Here is a 19,606-nt window from a genome sequence, read left to right on the forward strand (position 1 = left end):
ATCGGCCACAGCAATTTTTGCAACTGAAGGGTTACCTTATTCTAGCAGTCTTCATTTTTCCAAAATGATTTACTGAATATACTTCATTTACTCTTTGAAATAAATAATCAAACTGTGATTCTATCCAAGCTGTCAAAAATGTGGTAGCTAAGGTTATTAATATTTCTAATTTTTCCAATAACCAGAACTCTTATCAGCAAATTATAGTCACTTAAAGCATGGCAAACAATCCAATAGTAAAAAGAATGAATAAGCAGAGCAGGAATGATTTAATGAAAACCATACAGAACCAAAATCTCAATATAACATGAGCACTTAAAATCAAAAGCTGAATTTAGTTGTTATAACTATATTCCTGTAGAAGAAGAAAATGTCTTTACCTGGCAATGATAACACTTTAGTGCAAGTGACTGGTATTCTATCCCCAGCAAAGCTTTTCAGAAGCAGAGCCCTCTTTGCCTTATTTGGCAGGACGCCTAAAGGAGAGCCTCTAAAGATGACTAAGGGTGCTAAGGCACCTTCAGTTCCAGATAGTCCTCAGGTTATGAGGACTTTGTTGTATCTTTGAACAGTCAGTGAACAAGCATTCATAATCTGAGGACTATCTGGAACTGATGGTTCCTTATCATCCTCCTTAGCATTGAAAAAGTGGAATTTATGACTAGTCTTCAAAATTCCAACCATCATAGCCATCCCTATAGTCACATGATCATGATTTGGGTGCTTGGCAACCAGCTCATGCTTATGACTTGCAGCATCCCACGTGATGACCATTTGTGACTTTCCCTGCCACCTTCCCACAAGCACAGTCAATGGAAAGCCAGCAGGAAAAGTCACAACTTGCTCTCATAAGTTGCTTCCACCGATTTTTCTCCTGAGGACTTTGGCAATGGAGTACGAGATCCCAAGAATCTTGTACTCAATAAAGCATCCTTATCCAGCGCCTGCGGCTCCTAGCAGTATACCTGCACTTCTTAGCTTTGCAACATTAATTTTTGTCGTTTTCTAGCAAAAATGCTAGAGTTGTGATTTGCTTAACTATGTGATTCGCTTAATGACCGTGGTGACTCACATAACAACCATCAGAAAAATAATTATAAGTCTGCCAATGATTCAATAGGAGGACTACAACGACTTAACAATCAAAATTCTGGGCTCAATTGTCATAAGTTGAGGATTGCCTATATACAACCTGATTAGAATATTATAGATTTTTGGACAGCTGCTATATAACAAAATCCCTAACACGGGAATTTAGTTGCAATCCGGATATTAGAATATGGATAGATGGGGAAAGATTGCTTTATACAGTCTAGGAGCACAACTCAAAGTCTTTATTCCTGCAAGTCATATAGCTTACTCACAGACTTCTGTTACGGTGGCTTTCCCTATATGCATGCAAGGATATGTAAATGCACATATTTGAAGACTAAGACTTCACTCCTGTGAACATGCATTTGAATTTCCTGTTGAATGAAATGAAACATTTCTGCATAAACATGCATAAGATTGGGCTATAAATGCCCCAGCGTTTGTAGAAGAGGTGAAAGTTGCAGGCACATTAAGTGTCCATGACACAAGATGGAAAGAAAATGTTCTTCTGCTATTTATTTATCTTTGACCAAACAGCAGGGGGAAAAAATCTAATAATCAGGATTTGGACAATCATAGAATCATATTTATAAATTTCATAGGACCGGTTGTGCAAAGGATACCATTTATCATACAACCATCATGCAATCAGGTCAAGGCCTTGCATTTTACTGATGTAATGAAGCAGGGCCTCTCTTGAGAAATATAGTCTAATCGCATGCAGTGAGTATCACAAGACACCAAGATTCAACAACAATAACATATTGATTTTGGAGTTTGTGAAAAAGGAATTCAAACACATTCGCACTCATTCAACATTCACACCTTCCCATAGTTGAATTGACCCAAATTCTGCCTTGTTTGGGGAAGACAGCTACATAGCACAAGTGGAGGTTCGGATCAATGGAGTCTTGCAACTAAGGCCTGTCCATCTTATTTTTTTTTTAATGTTTTGCTCACAGTGTCCACCTGCACCTTCTTCCCATGTCACTTCAGCCTTTCGTGGACTTTGTAAGCTGCATGTTTGAAAGTGACCTACCTCTTGGCAGTTAAATGTTAACATTCTTATTACTGATTGCTGTTCTCCAGATCTTAATGAATTGCTTCTGAGGTTCCATGCAAAAGTGCAAGAGCTTCAAATATAGATGTTGTTCACCTATTTAGAAGTGGGTGATAAACTTGGCACATTCCACTTGCCTATTAGCTTAACTATCCCTGGTGCTAGGTTTATTGCTGTCTCCCAGAGTTCAGGAAAAGGTGAACCAAAGGAGGTGCAGTGCACAACCTTACCATTTAAGAGTATAATTCAAATGCAGAGATCTATCTACTCTTTTTGTATTATTCTGACTTTCTGTAAGCATGCAAGTAAGCTGGTACTTGTTTAGTCACTCCTGTTGCACCTCTTCTGTCAGCAGGAACAACCAAACTGGAAGTCCCTTGTTTAACTTCAGTGTGTATCAAGAGCTCGATGTGTTCCTAACAAGCTAGAGTGAGAAACCAAATGTCAGACTGCACAAAAAGTAAAAAAATAAATAAAACCCTTTTTGTAATTTTAAGGTTAACCAGATGAAACTTTTTTTTTACATATAATCTACTTCTGGGTGTTCCAGGCTTTATTTATTGAGGATAGGGACTGTGTTGGTGGAAAGTCTTTTGTTTTACTATTAAACAATTGAGTCTCTGGCATAGTGGTTAGAGTTTCAACAGGCTCAAGGTTGACTCAGCCTTCCATCCTTCCAAGGTGGGTAAAAGGAGGACCCAAATTGTTGGGGGCAATAGGCTGACTCTGTAAACCGCTTAAAGAGAGCTGTAAAGCGATATATAAGTCTAAGTGCTATTGCTATAAACAACTAGTAGTCAGAAATCCTTTTAAAACCATTACAGATCACTCGATACACATGTCAGTGCTGACACTAGTAGTTCAGCTTGAAAAAGAAAATAGGTTTACCACATCTGTTCTACTGTGCAGTCCCAAATAATGATTAAGGTGAGTCAAGGAGGAACTTCTTGCCCTGCTGTTGTCTTTTCTTCTTTGTTCCCCACCCTTTTTGGAAGGAACCACAGTATTTCTGCCTGCAAAACGAATGTGCACAATACAGTTTGATATGTACATAAAACGCTGCTCTTGAGATTTGAAAAGGTTGAAATATATCAGAAGAACAGTCTGGATATTACTGTGGAATGAAAATTGTGGAAAGGGAGCCTTTTCCTGAAACCATTGTGCATTTCTAAGAAAATGGGGGGGTGGGGGAAAATGAGGCATATCTGATTCCGTTTTTGATTATGATGTTTTTATTATTAAAACTTGGGTGTGATTGAAGAAAGCCAAAACCTTTTAAGTCTCAGTCTTTCTGGATTGTTTTGGAAATGGTGCTTATATCCTTGCTGCAGTTAACTCAGAAAAAAAACATACTTTTTATCTGAGCTTGTTTTTCTCTCTCCCTGCTCCACACATAGTACAGTGTGTGAATTTTATGGATTGTGGAACCACTTCTTTTCATATGTGACACTTGTGCAGTTACAGAGTAAGGGGATAGTATCAGTGGGGGATTCAACCCACGTAACAATCGGTTTGCTGAAAATATGAGTGCGTGTGCATGCGCGGCTTCTGCCATGTGGTGAAGGTTGACCAAACAACCTTTTGGGGCCTGCTCTGCTCCATTTTTGCTCTCCGGGGCAGCGGCTGCTTCTCTCCGCTGCTGCTCTTGCTGGGAGGGAGGGAGAGTCTCTTGTGCAATTCAGCAGCTGTGAGCCTCCACTTTCCTCTAAGTCCCATCCGGAAAGCACAGAGAAGCAGCAGAAAGCAGCAGTTTACCGGTTTCTCTGAACTGTGCAAAATCGGTCTTAACCAGCTGAATCCTACCCCTGGATAGTATGACCAAAAAGCAATACTTTTCAGGATAAAAAAGTTTATTCATAAAGTTCACCATTATTTCACCTGTGGATCCTCAGAGATCTGCTAATTCCCTGGGGTATAAAGACTCTCTAGAAATACAAACCGAGTCAAATAAAGTAGCATGTGTTGCATTTAATTAAAGGTGGTAGCATCAAGGGAGAATTATATTTGTACAAAGAATAAAGTGCAAATTTGGCACTATGAAGTGTGAAAGAAAACCCTTTTAAGTACTGTGTGACTAAGAAAAGAGCTGATGTGTTTCCCATCTTCAAAAAAGGAAAAAATAGATCCAGGAAACTATAGACCTATAAGCCTGACCTCAATACCAGGAAAGATTCTGGAAAAGATAATCAAGCAATGAATTAGCGAACACCTAGAAGTAAACAAAATAATAGCCAAAAGCCAATATGGCTTTGTCAAAAACAGATCATGCCAGACTAATCTTACTGAATTCTTTGACAAAGTGAAGGTCCCTTCCAACTCTGCTATTGTATTGTATTGTAAGAGTACTTTATATTGCAGACTACATTTGGGTATTCTTTCCAGATAGGATCACACTCAAAATCTCACAGTTATATACACAGTATACCTAAGTATAACACATAAATGCCTAACCCTAAAAGAATTTGCTGCCTTTTTTGTATGGTGAAGTAGTTAAGGTGAGATGGGTAAAGAAAATATGGCTAAAAGATTTCACACTAATGCTGTTCACTATCTCCATATCTTTCAGTCTTTGCTAATTGTTGCTTCTCCTGGTTTCCTAATGCCGTGATGGCGAACCTAGCCGAAGAGGCACGCAGAGCCATGTCACCTGGCACGCCTGGCATCACCCATTCCTTTTCCGGGTTTCTGGCATGCATGCGTACACGGCAATCAGCTGGCCTTTGTGCGTGCAGCAGTGCCCGAAACTGGAAGGGCTGGTCTTTCGTTTTCCGGTGTCAGCATGCACGCCAGCCAGCTGATTGGTGCGTGGGCATGCACAGAAGTAACTGGAATATATGCTGGCCGGTGCACATGTGCGCACCGGAAACCAGAAAATGAAACCAGATGTACATTTTCCGGCTCACGAATGCCCCCTGGGCAGCACCTCTTCCTGGTCGCGGCCCAGACGAGCGCATTCACGTGCTCCCTTTTCAGCACTTGGTGCCGAAAAGGTTTGCCATCAATGTCCAGTGGGTCGCCGCAGCCAACTTGCCACGGCCAACTCACTGGAGGACAAGAATTATTCTAATATCAAAGACATGGTGGAATAGAATCCTTAAGGAGGACAGAATGAAATGTGAACAACAAAAAATAAAATATTTTTCTATTTATTTCAGTTATTAAATTGAATTGTTAAATTGTTGGCCTGCAGTTGGCCATGGCAAGTTAGCCGTGGTGAGTTGTCCGTTTCCTAGTGCCACACACTTAGGATCTGTGTTATCTATTCTCTTGATGAAAACAAGGAATCCATCAATATAATTGAATAAATACTAAATGATTTTCTTCATTTTCTTGGCATTTCCAAATTGTTGAACACTGCTGAGGCTTCTCAGGAGTCCACGGGAAACTTCAGGTGTTCCCTATGTTTGCCCGTAGACTTTAATTTGCTTTAATTATTTATTTAAGATGTTTTTAATATCTGCTTCCCATGAAGTTTCTTTTCCAGACCTTTTGTTTGATTTAGTAGAAACATTAAATCTCCCCTACAACATTGGGAGCATTATTTTCAACCTTGAAAGTACCTTGCTTTGTTTTCCGGCGCTGCCACCTGCAAGTAATAAATGACTTTGTGCCCAGTGTGAAGGAAAGCAGAGAGATGGGACCTCCTCTGGGTATCACGTAATGAAGTCAGCCTTTTAGAGCTTCCGGAAGACAGTGGAATAGAGCTCTATTTTCTTTATCCCGCAGACCATATTAGAAGCTAAAAAGACCCACCAAATGTGTAATACCCTTCTTAGGAAAGAGAACGGTGGGTTTCAAAGTATTACAAGCATGGAATATCTGTGCATTTCCTCTCCTTCAGGGAAACAGGAAGGCACTTCCACACTGCAATAACAGGTACTTTGGGAGGAGGTTCTGGGAATCCCCACTTTAATAAATGGCAGAAAATAAACAGCCACTTGCCAATATTGCTGTAATCTACTGTATTTTTTGGAGTATAAGACGCACCAAGGTTTTGAAGAGGCATTTTTTTAAAAAAAGTAGGTAGATAGAGGGATAGAGAGAGAGGGGGCAAGAGAGAGAAATACAGTAGGTAGATAGAGTGAGTAGTTAGGTAGATAAAGGGATAGAGAGAGAGAGAAATAGAGAGAGAGAAAAACAGTAGGTAGGTAGGGGGAGAGAGAGGGGGTAGGTTTCCAGGTGTATTTATCCATGTGCTGGAGAAGGAAATCGCTGACAATCTGCAGCACCTAAGACTTTCCTTCTGCTGGCACAGCACTTGATCAATGTAATTCTCATCAATCACTCTAACTAAAGAGCTTTCCAAAGGGGGGGGGAGTTTTTGCACTTTGCAAACGTCCTAAAAACAGCCCGTTTTTTCGTGAAAATGGGCCCGTTTTTTGTCAAACAAATTGCATGCATAGCCTTTAAGAAGCTGCTGGGAGAGGCAAAAAACAGTTTTTCGCTCATTTCTGCCCTCCCCAGTCCCCAGGAGATCTCTAAAAACCTCCATAAGGCTATGCACAGCCATTTTGGTGAAGGGGGCGGGGCTTTGGGAGGCAAAAAATGCTGTATTCGGTGTATAAGACACACCCAGATTTTCAGCATCTTTTTTGAGGCAAAAAGGTGTGTTTTATACCACGAAAAATGCGGCAACTTGTTTTAGAGGGACGCGGTGGCTCAGTGGCTAAGACACTGAGCTTGTCGATCAGAAAGGTCAGCAGTTCAGTGGTTCGAATCCCCTTTACTTTTCCCAACCTAGCAGTTCAAAAGCACGTTAAAAATGCAAGTAGAAAAATAGGGACCACCTTTGGTGGGAAGGTAACTATTCCGTGCGTCTTTGGCATTTAGTCATGCCGGCCACACAACCACGGAGACGTCTTCGGACAGTGCTGGCTCTTTGGCTTTGAGCACTGCTGCCTAGAGTCAGGAACGACTAGCATATATGTGCGAGGGGAACCTTTATCTTTACCTTGTTTTATCCTACCAGTAAATCTGATGATTAAGATTGTAAGAATCAGCTGCTTTGCTGTGATTACTTTTGCAGTTTGATTACTTACTTACTACTTAATAAGTCTGTATAGATTCTGTATCACTTCCTTTTATTTTGAAAGATGTTCTTGTCAATTTATAGCAGTAGCCATAGCTTGCTGAAGGCAGTTTGGTACCTCATTGCTATTTGTTTTGGATTTGCTTTTCTTGCGCTTTTAAATATTGTGTTTTATGCTTTATTAGTTTTAGACCATAAATAACCTTAACTTATGAAAATACCATATGTAGGTTCAATGTTATTATGGAACTTTTTTTTTTTTTTTACTAATGGTCTAGCTTTGAAGGAAAATGAACTGTTTTTCTATAATTGCATCCTGTGAATAAGAGCAACAAAAATAATTATGTGTATGCTTAACTTAAAGACTCATTTTATTGAGGTCAACTTGTGATTATCTGGCCATACATTTAGGTTGCTGTTTGTTTGTTTTTTGGCAATTGTGTAAAAGTGATTTTACTGTTGCCTTTATTTCCTGGGAATTTTTTTCCTGGTATTTCAGTCTACATGCCTGTTTTTTCCCCCCAGGTAAATTTGCAGAGGACATATTCAGAGAGCTGTGTACACAAGCAACCACATTTGGCGTTCGAGTCACCTCTTTAGTTGAGAGAGTCGATCGCCTTCAGGTGAAAGTTACTCAGTTGGATCCCAAGGAGGAAGAAGGTATATACAATGCTATATTTTTAGAACATTATGATTCAGAACTGCAGCAAAAGCCTTTTTTGTCCCCTTGAGACTTTGGAAAATCCCCTTGAGTCACCCAACAGTCTCAGCTGACCCATCATACTTGCCCAAGAGAATCTTGTAGAAAAGTGGTACTCTGCCTTATTTTGTTAACGAGGGAGAAGTCACTTCATAATAGCAACAAGCATAAATGTCTTTTTTGCTTACCACTCTATAGAGCAGTGTTTGTGAATTTGACAGCTTGAAGACGTGTGGACTTCAATTCCCAGAATTCCCCATGTTGCCTTAGGAATTCTGGAAGTTGATGTCCACATGTCCTTGATATGGTTGAGAAACACTGATATAGACGAAAGGACAACCATGAACAGATTTTGTTCAAAAGAAGCACTCCTTGCCTTGAGGTCCTCTGTGGTCCTTTCTTCTGATTAAACCATAGAATTCAGCTGCTTGTGTTCACTGTGCAGGTTAACTGCCAACATTTTTGAGAAGGAAAGGGAATTCAAATTTAAAAGAGACTAAGAAACAAACTTGCGAGATATAGTCACTTTTTGCAAGTTCTGTTGCAGCGGTGTTGAAGTTTGAATTCTGGGAGTTGAAGTCCACTAGTCTGAAAGTTGCCAAGGTTGGACACCCCAATCTGTTGCATCCATTGGATTGCTGCAGAAGTGGGTTGCTGTTCCCGGTTCAGCCTGGATCAGGCGAACCGGTAGTGGTGACAGTGGGAGGCTCTGTCCGGATGCTTCTGCACATGTGCAGAAGCAGTGAGACCACAAGCGAACTGGTAGTAAAAAAATTGGAAACCCACCACTGGATTGCTGGTAAGAGTAGGAAGGGAAAACTCTATATTGATCTGAATGTTATTAGAGTCTAGATCAGTGTTTCTCAACCTTGGCTACTTGAAGATGTCTGGACTTCAACTCCCAGAATTCCCCAGCCAGCGAATGCTGGCTGGGGAATTCTGGGAGTTGAAGTCCAGACATCTTCAAGTTGCCAAGGTTGAGAAACACTGGTCTAGATGTATCTAGTCTCTGGATAGTTGTTTCTTTTTCACTTAAAGCTGTTTAAATACTTTACATTTTGATTGGTTAAATAATCATGTTTTTGTAAAATTGCCAACTTCTTATTTTCCATATTTGTTTTCAATCTCCTCTGTTTAGAGACGACTGATTTTCCATGCTTTGCTCTGTTTTTAGTCAAAGATAAGCATATACACATAAAATCCATCAAATTCATAATTACAATAGAGAAGATCCAGGAAGCAACAACATATGAGAGTATTGATTTAAAAATAAATAAATAAACCCAGCCATGTTTGATAATATTTTTTTCAACATTCTCATAACTGCTAGACAAAATTTGGCCACATTCTGGGAATTGCCTCATAATCTGCCAGAAGGAAAGAGAGAAGTTCTTCACAATTTCTATGTAGTATTTTACTTTGAACACGATAGGTAATTCCATAACAGTTTGGGTCCTTTGGTAAGTAATCCTTTCTACTGGCTTTTGGACAATTCTCTTTTGGAAATGGCATCAGAAAAGAGTTTTTATTTATGAAAGCTTTCTTGGAGATGTGGCAAAAATTTACCTTTGTAAAAAAAAAATATTAACTATTTTCTTTCCCGTTTCTTTTTCTTCATAGTGTCCTTACAAGGTATTAATACCAGGAAAGCCTTCAAGAGTTCCACAACTCAGGACCAAAAGCTCTTTGAGAGAGAATCTGCCCCCCTGCCTGTCCTTGAAACATATAGTACTTGTAATAAACCTCCACCTCTTAACATTCTCTCGTCATACAGGTAACAATATCCAGGAGAAATACCAGGTTCTTGCTTTAAACTCCCTCCTCTTAAGAGTGTGGAATGGCATCAGATGGCTCAAAAGAGAGCTTTCTGATTTAAGTTTAAATTTGGTTTAGATATTTTTGGCTTTTTGAGGAAAAACAGAGTTGATAGAGAAAGCAAAAAAGCAGGGGTGGTGGTGATTGCCATGATACAAATTTATAAAAGTGGGATTTGGAGACAAATATTTGTTGATGAGACTAAAAATTTGAAATTTAAAGTTACTTCATTGTGGAAATATAGTTTTCATTGGTTAAGCTGAAGAAAAATACAATCTTTTGTGCATGATGTAAATAATTTGCATGTTATTTGACTGGTGTCTCTGTTTGCATTTAAAGAACTGCCTTATTTAACTTTGGTTTGCTGGACAAACCCAAAATCAGCCTTGTAAATTAACAAACACAAAATGGCCAGTTTGGCTATTAGTATAGAACAGTCTAACAATACAATGCTTCTGGTATGTTGTTCTGGGTGTGTTATTTAATGCTGCTTTCTTATTTAACTTTTTGCGATCAACAGCACATAGATTTGATGGTAGGATTGCTGGAACAACTCGCAAACTAATTCTCTAGGAAATGTAATTGTTGGACCCTCAAACTTGATACTGATAAAATTCTAGGGTAGAATGTGGTGGCGAAGCCAGTTTCTCTGCTTACAGTTCGATTTTGCCATATCATTTTATGTGGCATATTTTGGTTTATGATTATATAATGAAAAGCAGAAAAACAGAAATAAATGTCCTGTTGTAAAGTAACATATCACTGAGAATATTATGACTGAAAATGACTTGACAATAAGGAATATAAATACTTCCTTAACCCATATCCATTAATACCTTTTTTGAATAGGAAAAATGTAACTACAGGTAGCTGGAGGTAGCTGTCTTTTTTGAGTTGATTCCCCCCCACACAAACATATTTGGTTTACCTTAAAGGGGGAACTTATTGTTAAGAGATATTTTTCCTTATTATCTCTGTTTCATATTTGGTTGTCATGTACACACACATAACCATCTCATTCTGTATGGATATATTCTCTCCTAGGGATGATGGCAAAGAGGCACTTAAATTTTACACAAATCCATCGTATTTCTTTGATCTTTGGAAGGAGAAAATGTTGCAGGATACCAAGGATATTATGAAAGAGAGACGGAAGCATAGGGTGAGATGTGTGGCGCTGTTTTGGTTACGTTTGTTTGGTTTTATCCTTAAGCAAAGAGAAGGAAAATGTAGATTTCCATTGCCTGACTGCATGCAACGCTTGGGATAACCAATCACAGAATTGCTTGTGTGTGGTTGGGGTTTGGGTTTTTTCTTTTTCTTTTTGGAAGTGGGAGAGACTTCAGTCAACTTCTTGTATGCATTATATGTGATTCTGCTCTAGTGCCATGTATTCTGTTACAAGAATAATATATGAAGCAGAATAAGGCATCCTTCTGGTGGCCAAGGGCCATACTTATGGGGATATGCTTATGCAGGCAGCAAGGCAGATGAAGCCACATCTCTTACTGTGAATGGACCTATTTGGGGAAATGTGTTTTGAGACCTGTCTTTGCTTCTTTTCCTCTTTGATAATCCTGTGATTAAATCCTGGATTTAGAATTTTATTTTTATTTTCCAACTAAGAACAGTATAAAATATGCCATTATTTTCAATAATAATTGTTAGAGGGGAATTCTGCGGACTTAAAATAATGCCCATCCTGAATAATTTTTTGTAACAAAATAGTTCCTATTGTTATAATAACTATTGAATGTCCAGTGATAGAATTATTTGTACACTTAAACCTGCAACTGAGCAAAGTTGGGATTTCATAATGTGGATTATGTTACTTGCTACGTATTTCTCGGTAAAGATGTTACAAAAAGACATCTCGTGTTTGGAATATTTTCAATTGGAATGGATCAGTTGGGAAATCATACTTGTAAAAAAAAGCTTTTATCTAGATGGCATTTTCCTATGCCCTTAACTGCATTTTTATTTGAGGATGGGAAATTTGTAGTTTCTAAGAAGTTTTCTCCATCCCCATGATCCCTTTAGTAGCTTCCTTTTAGGCTTTCTTAACCAAACTTTTACCTTACTTAGTGCCAGCCAGCCTTCTGCAATGAATTGTATAAATTCTGAAGCATTAAATTAAGGTTTGATTTAGCAGTGTTGACATCAGGGATTATTATGTAGCCGTTGCTTGCTTATAACAAAAACAAAAAAACCAACCCCAACCCAGTTCTTATTTATTTGTGTTTTTACATTTGCGTATCTGCTTTTAGCAGGCAAGATGTGATCCTGTGATTGGATTTTTGAAGAATATCTTACTGGTTTCTTTTGTAAAGATGCACATTATTTTCACTCATCTGTGGATACCTATTTGCAAAACATGCACCTCTGATAAAACATTGATGCCTAAGATCTATTAAATACTTGTACTATTGGATAAGGGAGAAGGGCAGCATACAAATAAATAAAACATATAAGTGTAGTTAGATCTAGTGAGAGAACGTGTTTCTGATTATGTACATTTTTACTGATAACCTTTCTTTGCTGATGACGAGCTTAAAGGACTAATGGCGCCTACAATTGCTTCCTATGTATTTGTTTTATAGAAAGAAAAGAAGGATAATCCTAACAGAGGAAATGTCAATCCTCGAAAGATAAAAAGCCGAAAAGAAGAATGGGAAAAAATGAAAATGGGTCAAGAGTTTGTCGATACAAGGGAAAATCATGGACTGGAAGGGTAAGAGATAAATTGTAATAGTAACCATGGAGTTGGTCCTGTGACCACCAAGGCCAAAGGTGTCTGATTCCTGAATAGTAGCCTTCCTAGGAAGGGATGTTAAAGTGTGTGGTTTGTTTGACTGAACATTCTCCAGTTCAAAGTGAATAGCTGAAGTAGATTTTGAAATCCTAGCACATTTCTTTGGGTGTATTTTAAAAAAGATTTTTTTAAAAAAACAAACAAACCAATATCTGAGTTCTTAATCAAATTAGTAATGTAAGTCATCAGGAGTATTGCTTGACTTGAAAGTGACTTTACTTTTATTACATTTAATGCAGAAGTGCAGGGGTTTGAGACCTGTGAAATACTCACCATCCACTTCCATTTAGAGTTCACAGCAACTTTTATTTATTGCATAGCTGTGGTGGCCTAGTGGTTGAAATGCAGGTTTGCAGGCTAATTCTGCCGACTGACTGTAGTTCGATCCTGACCACCTCAAGGTTGACTCAGCCTTCCCTCCTCCTGAGGTTGGTAAAATGAGGACCCAGATTGTGGGGGCAATAAGCTGACTCTGTAAACCACTTAGAGAGGGCTGTAAAGCACTGTGAAGCGATGTATAAATGCTGTTGCTATGGGGAGCAAATTGAGCAAAGTAGACTTGATATGTGCATAGTAACTCCCGCAACTTGGGAGTCCTCCTGGACCCACAGCTAACTTTTGACCACCATCTCTCAGCTGTGACCAGGGGGGCATTTGCCCAGGTTCGCCTGGTGCGCCAGTTGCGGCCCTACCTGAATCGGGAGGCCCTCACAACAGTCACTCGAGCCCTTGTGATCTCCAGGCTGGAATACTGTAATGTGCTCTACATGGGGCTGCCCTTGAAGAGCATCCGGAGACTTCAGCTAGTCCAGAATGCGGCCGCGCGAGTGATCGTGGGCGCACCACGGTTCGCCCACATAACACCGATCCTCCGTGAGCTGCACTGGCTACCTGTCGATCTCCGGGTGCACTTCAAGGTCCTACTCACCACCTATAAAGCGCTCCATGGTAGTGGATCTGGCTATTTGAGAGACCGCCTTCCGCCAATTACCTCCCTGCGTCCCATCAGATCGCATAGAGTTGGCCTCCTCCGTATTCCATCCGCCAGTCAGTGCCGACTGGCGACTACTCGGAGGAGAGCCTTCTCTGTTGCGGCTCCGACACTATGGAACAATCTCCCCGTGGAGATTCGTACCCTCACCACCGTCCAGGCCTTCCGCACAGCCCTCAAGAACTGGCTAGCCCGTCAGGCCTGGGGATAAGTTTATTTTTGCCCCTCCCGAATGCTGAGTGAATGCTGAGTTTTACTGTTTAATTTACTTTTGTGCACATTTCTTTTTGTATTGTCCTACACTCCCTTTCCTTTTTGATTGTAAGCCGCCCTGAGTCCCCTCAGGGAAAAGGGCGGCCTATAAATGTCTAATAAATACTAAATACTAAATAAATACTAAATAGTAATACAAACTTAACTGCACAACCTTGATTTGCCTTCAACAAGTGCTGAAATTGTCTACTGCTGATTAGAACCAATATAAGTTGCTATAGTGAAACTGATTTGGAGATTGTTGTTCCTACTAGTAGTTTTAGAACAGAACTGGAACGTGTTCTGCAAATGACCTCTTCCTTACTTAGGATACTATGGGATTTAAAAGAAGAAAAATCTGCCCATCGGCTTGATTTGGGGATAACTTCATCTATCACAAATTGTCTACTTTTACTTGGGCCCAGTCATTTTGCTATAGAGATACCTTGGATATGATGTATTCTTAACTACATTAGCTGGAAACACTAATATGGAATAGGTTTTTTACTAAAAGAAATAAGCATATGAGATAATTCTTAGGATTTTCTGCTATTTAGGAGGAGGTAGACATGGTCTTCTTTAGGGGGTCAATCTCCTTATTAATTGAAACTACAAGTTAAAGAAAACTGTCCATTTCAAAAACAAATTTCACTACATTTGGGGGATTACTGTGGTGAAATTTTCCAGTAGGATAACCTTATAATACGTAAAAACCTGCAGCCAGAGGAATTCCATTTCTCTCTTTCATTATAGCTTAAGAAATCGCATTTTGTCAAGTATGTATAAGTATAAATCTTTATTACGGTCAAAGACCAGCAATACACGTTACTTTTTACAATATGTTAAAAAGTACTGGCATTAAAATATAATTAAAAAGTATTGACATTGAAAGTGGATAATAACATACATGTTCTCAAATTGTTCAGATCACTCCCTGGTTTACCTGGGTGCAAAGCCGATAAGTATGGGAGTAAATACAATGGTCCAGAAATTGTTATCGATAATGTCCAAATAATTGGTACAAGATGACAACTATACTTCTGTAACCAATTTTTTTCTTGTGGACATTGCAGCAACACAGAATTTTGCCACTACCTACGTGGTAGCCGGGTTTGTGTCCTGGAGGAGAAAGCCTACATAAAAATTGTCTGCCCTCCCTGGCAATCTCTCTAATAAGGGGAGAATATATGCTGACCTACAAACTCTGTATAGCTCACAGTAGCATTTTGTCAAGGTCATACATACATACACATACACCTTCAGCTCTTCTTCCTTTATAAAAAGGTGGGGGAAACCACAGGTCTAAAATTGTTTCTAGAGCAGCACATCATTTGTGTTGCAAAAGAGAAGCCTTTGACAATGTTGGAATAAATGAATGCCTGAGCAGAGGTAGGCTAGGAACTTTTTCGCGTGTGCATTGCGAGATCGTTGGAAAAGAGCTGCCCAGTTAACTTTTCCAAAGCCCCCTCTCTGCGTGACCATGTGTGTTTATTTTCCACACATATTTACTCTTGTAATGAACTGGAAATGTCAATTAGGAATCTTGAAAGCCTTTTTAATTGTTTTGGCAAACGGCTGAAATTTGGATAATTCTGCAGATCAGTTTTACATCCATCACTTGCAGCCAGGATCAGCTGGCTTGGGAATGCATAGCAAATTGGTGAAACTGTATGAATGTTGAACTGAATCAGAGTGATATAGTATAGCCTTTATTGTCATTGTACAATACAATGAAATTGGTTTTAGCCTCACTGGTGCAATCCATGACAACAAATGCAAACAACATAAAAGTACAAGGGATAATCCCAACGCAAGTAATTTAGGGGAAAAGAAAAAAAAACTAGTCATATGTTTCTGCATGGAGTGATTGGTTGTGTTTAAGAGTCTTGACAGCCCAAGGATAGAAACTATTTTTAAACCTATTTGTTCGGCTGGCTATGCTTCGATGTCTTCTGCCCAATGGTAGAAGTGCGAAGAGACCCTGACCAGGCTGTGAATCATCTCTGAGTATCTTCCTTACTCTGCTGAAGCAGTGAGACCTGGGGATGTCATCCAATGGCAACCAATGGTTATACTGCTGGCCCTATTTGGATACTGTTCTTCTAATAAGTGTGTATGAGATTGTCATCTGAACTGGTCTCATTTGAAGGCGGCCTATATGACACTGGGTTCTTTTTTTTTTACACTTGCCACTTTGTGTAAGTGCTTTGTGTGATATACAATACAATACAATACAATACAATAGCAGAGTTGGAAGGGACCTTGGAGGTCTTCTAGTCCAACCTCCTGCCTAGGCAGGAAACCCTATACCGTTTCAGACAAATAGCTATCCAACATCATCTTAAAGACTTCCAGTGTTGGAGCATTCACAACCTCTGGAGGCAACTTCTGTTCCACTGATTAATTGTTCTCACTGTCAGGAAATTTCTCCTCAGTTTTAAGTTGCTTCTCTCCTTGATTAGTTTCCACCCATTGCTTCTTGTTCTACCCTCAGGTGCCTTGGAGAACAGTTTGACTCCCTCTTCTTTGTGGCAACCCCTGAGATATTGGAACACTGCTATCATGTCTCCCCTAGTCCTTCTTTTCATTAAACTAGACCTGCCCAGTTCCAGCAACTGTTCTGAACAGATGAAAAATCATTCTTGAATAGGAGAAGATTGCTGGTGTGATCCATCATTTTTCTTTTTTAAAGAATAGTATAATTTTTATAAGGAGATGAATTATACTGATTTCAGAGGCCTGGGCCTAAACATATGGGTAAAGTGTCCCTATAATTGAAATTCTAGTTAATACCAAGATGCTGCATTACAGGTAGCCCTCGACTTACGACCGCAATCGAGCCCAAAATGTATGTTGCTAAGTGAGACATTTGTTAAGTGAGTTTTGCCCCATTTTATGACCTGTCTTGCCATTGTTGTTAAGTGAAATTGCAGTTGCTAAGTTAGCAACATGGTTGTTAGGTGAACCTTGACTTTGCTTGTCAGAAGATGGCAAAAGGGGATCACAAAAGTCAAAAAGACCCCAGGGCACTGCAACCGTTGTAAATGTGAACCAATTGCCAAGCATTCGGACCTTGATCACATGGCCAAGGGGATACAACAGTCATCAGTGTGAAAAATGGTCATAGGTCACTTTTTTCAGTGCCGTTTTAGCTTTGAATGGTCACTAAATGAACTGTTGCAAGTTGAGGACTACTTGTACAGATATAAAAGCCTAGCCAAGTTACTACCCTGTATATGTTTTGCACATGCTGTAAGCATTCTATATTTGAAGCTGCTTTTTGAACTCTTGGAGGGAAAGGCCTTTGGCTCACAACTGTACTTTTGCGGTTTTAGATACCCTCCTAACATGGTGTATCAGAATGGTAGCATTGGCTCCAATGAAAGTGTTGATGCCACATACTATCCACCTCCTCCACAACCAGAATCCGTTTCACCATCACCTCCTCCATTGTCAGACGATAGTCTTCCGCCACCACCAGCAGAATTTAGGTAAGTATGTGTCACTAGAAGATTCATTAACCTTCAAAACAACTCAGACGTTAAAGAGCCTGCCCATTAAGTGAGGTCAATAGCTGTAACTTGTCAGAAGACATTTTGCAAGCAGTCCTTAAACACTACGCTAAAACAAGTGGTTGGCCTTCTATTTTTTCGTTTCCATTGCAACTCTTGTTATGTTTGTTTTATGCAGCATGTTTTTCCTTCGTAAAAACATTCAATTATTTATAGAATTGGTGATGGTATATCTTACCATAATTACAAATTAAAGAGGAATGGGGAAATAGTTAATTCCATATTGGGAAGTGCTTTAATTAAATGGGGAAACAAATTCTTACTTGTAAAAGATATGAAATAAATATGTGGAGTTAAGAATTTTATTGAAATGAAAGTGGATGTATCTGGATACTCTTGTGCCTTTTGAAATATGGAAACATTTGAAACATGGAGACCATGGAAAATATGAAGAGCATGTCATAATGACTAGCATCAATTACAAAGTAGGCTTTTATCAGAAAGCAAGCAAAGCATTCGACTGTTATCCCCCACCCCCGCCCCCAATGTTATTTTCTAAGGATATCGGGCCTAGAAGCATATTGAAATACTTGGTGCTTTGCTTGTTGCAATGCTGGCTCTTAATTTTAAGGACCAATGTGCTGCAAATGAAGCACCAAAGGTATCTTTTTTAGATTTTTCAAGATTCTTCTTGTTTGAACATTAAATATAAAATTGGGTAGAGCAGAGAGCTTCACAAGGGCCAAAAAATGGGTCAGCAGGCACATGGTGCCGTGCTGGAGATTCAGCCTATAATTTGTTTAGCATTGCAGAAAGCTAGCAATAGCAGTAGACTTATATACCGCTTCATAGGCCTTTCAGGCCTCTCTAAGCGGTTTACAGAGAGTCAGCATATTGCCCCCAACAATCTGGGTCCTCATTTTACCCACCTCGGAAGGATGGAAGGCTGAGTCAACCCTGAGCCGGTGAGATTTGAACCGCTGACCTGCTGATCTAGCAGTAGCCTGCAGTGCTGCATTTAACCACTGCGCCACCTTGGCTCTAGAATTCTATCAAGGTGGGATTACAAGGGACATGCATTTGTTGACCTTGATTTAAAAAAAAAAAAATGCACGTCAAGGTTATTTGAGTGTGGGTTATGTTCAGATTCTTTTCACATTCATTGGTTAATGATGATTCAAAAGCCTCGGATTCCAGAAGGAACATTGAATCTACACTACAGAATTTAAGTCTGAATTTAAGTTCTTGTGAGGGATATCAGAAAACGGCTTTTAAATGCAAAATCAATGAAAAGAAATAATGAAAAAGAAAGAAAGAAAATGGGAGAAACTGACTGCTCTGCACTACAGTCAAGATGCCTTTTTTCACTAAGAGGGTTTGATCCTATTTGAAAAACTCACGAGATGTTCTTTTTGCTTTCTGTTCTTCCCACTCTCTACTCCACAGCTATCCACCTAGCCAGAGTGTTTCTGGAGGGCTGAAGAAATCCATCCTCGTCAGCCCCAGCCATCCTCCACCAGCTCCTCCTACTAGCTCACCCCCAGGAACCAGACCTGGCTTTGCTCCACCTCCTGCCCCACCACCTCCACCACCGATGGAGGGAGTTCCTCCACCCCCTCCACTTGCTGACTTTCAAGCTGCTGGCATTCCTCCTCCACCATCTCCCCCCTCCTTCCCACCTCACCCTGATTTTTCTGCCCCTCCACCCCCTCCACCTCCAGCAGCAGAATATGCTGTTGTGCCATCTCCCCTCCTACCACAGCCCACAAGTGGGGTGCCTCCCCCTCCTCCTCCTCCTCCTGGCCCACCTCCTTCATCTTTCGGTGGCATGGGTATTCCAGAGGCTTCTATTCAGCAACCTGATTTGGTGCCCTCCAAGCCAAAATCCTCATTGCCTGCTGTTAGTGAAGCTAGGAGCGACTTGCTTTCTGCTATTCGTCAAGGTAAGCTTCTTCTCATTTTGGATGTCTGAATGTGAACTACCCTAAAAAAGCCAAGCACCCAAAACATACCCCAATTAGGAGTCATTCTGCGGTTGCTGGAATTCTGAACTTAGCAAAATGTATTGGAAATCATTTAACCTCATACAAGGCATTGACTGCCATTGTGCAATTGGATTCCTAACAAACAGTGGCAGCTTAACTTTTCTGTTCCATCCAGCAAGTTCAAACAGCAACATTAACTGCATCCTTTTGACTGTAAATAATTGAAAGTTTTTTTTAAAAAAAATGCCTGACACCTGTGTTTTGAAGGGAAAATATTCATTGTTGCTTTATATGCTTTACTATGGTCCGAATTCTTCTGCATTTCTTACATGCTTTTTAGTTTCTTCCTGCATCTCAT

General features: G+C 39.8%; 1 protein-coding gene across 3 annotated transcripts in view; it reads left to right on the forward strand.

The window, feature by feature from the left end:
• Nucleotides 1-19,606, forward strand: part of WASF2 (WASP family member 2) — a 40,186-nt gene that overhangs the window by 15,806 nt on the left and 4,774 nt on the right. For all 3 annotated transcript variants that reach the window (XM_032227674.1, XM_032227675.1, XM_032227676.1), the window contains exons 3-8: nucleotides 7,707-7,841; nucleotides 9,502-9,655; nucleotides 10,741-10,858; nucleotides 12,297-12,427; nucleotides 17,087-17,242; nucleotides 18,710-19,206. In XM_032227674.1, coding sequence (XP_032083565.1) covers nucleotides 7,707-7,841; nucleotides 9,502-9,655; nucleotides 10,741-10,858; nucleotides 12,297-12,427; nucleotides 17,087-17,242; nucleotides 18,710-19,206 — 1,191 coding nt within the window. The remainder of the gene's footprint in view (nucleotides 1-7,706; nucleotides 7,842-9,501; nucleotides 9,656-10,740; nucleotides 10,859-12,296; nucleotides 12,428-17,086; nucleotides 17,243-18,709; nucleotides 19,207-19,606) is intronic.

The sequence above is a fragment of the Thamnophis elegans genome, chromosome 12 (assembly GCF_009769535.1).
Source record: "Thamnophis elegans isolate rThaEle1 chromosome 12, rThaEle1.pri, whole genome shotgun sequence".
NCBI classification, from domain to species: domain Eukaryota; kingdom Metazoa; phylum Chordata; class Lepidosauria; order Squamata; family Colubridae; genus Thamnophis; species Thamnophis elegans.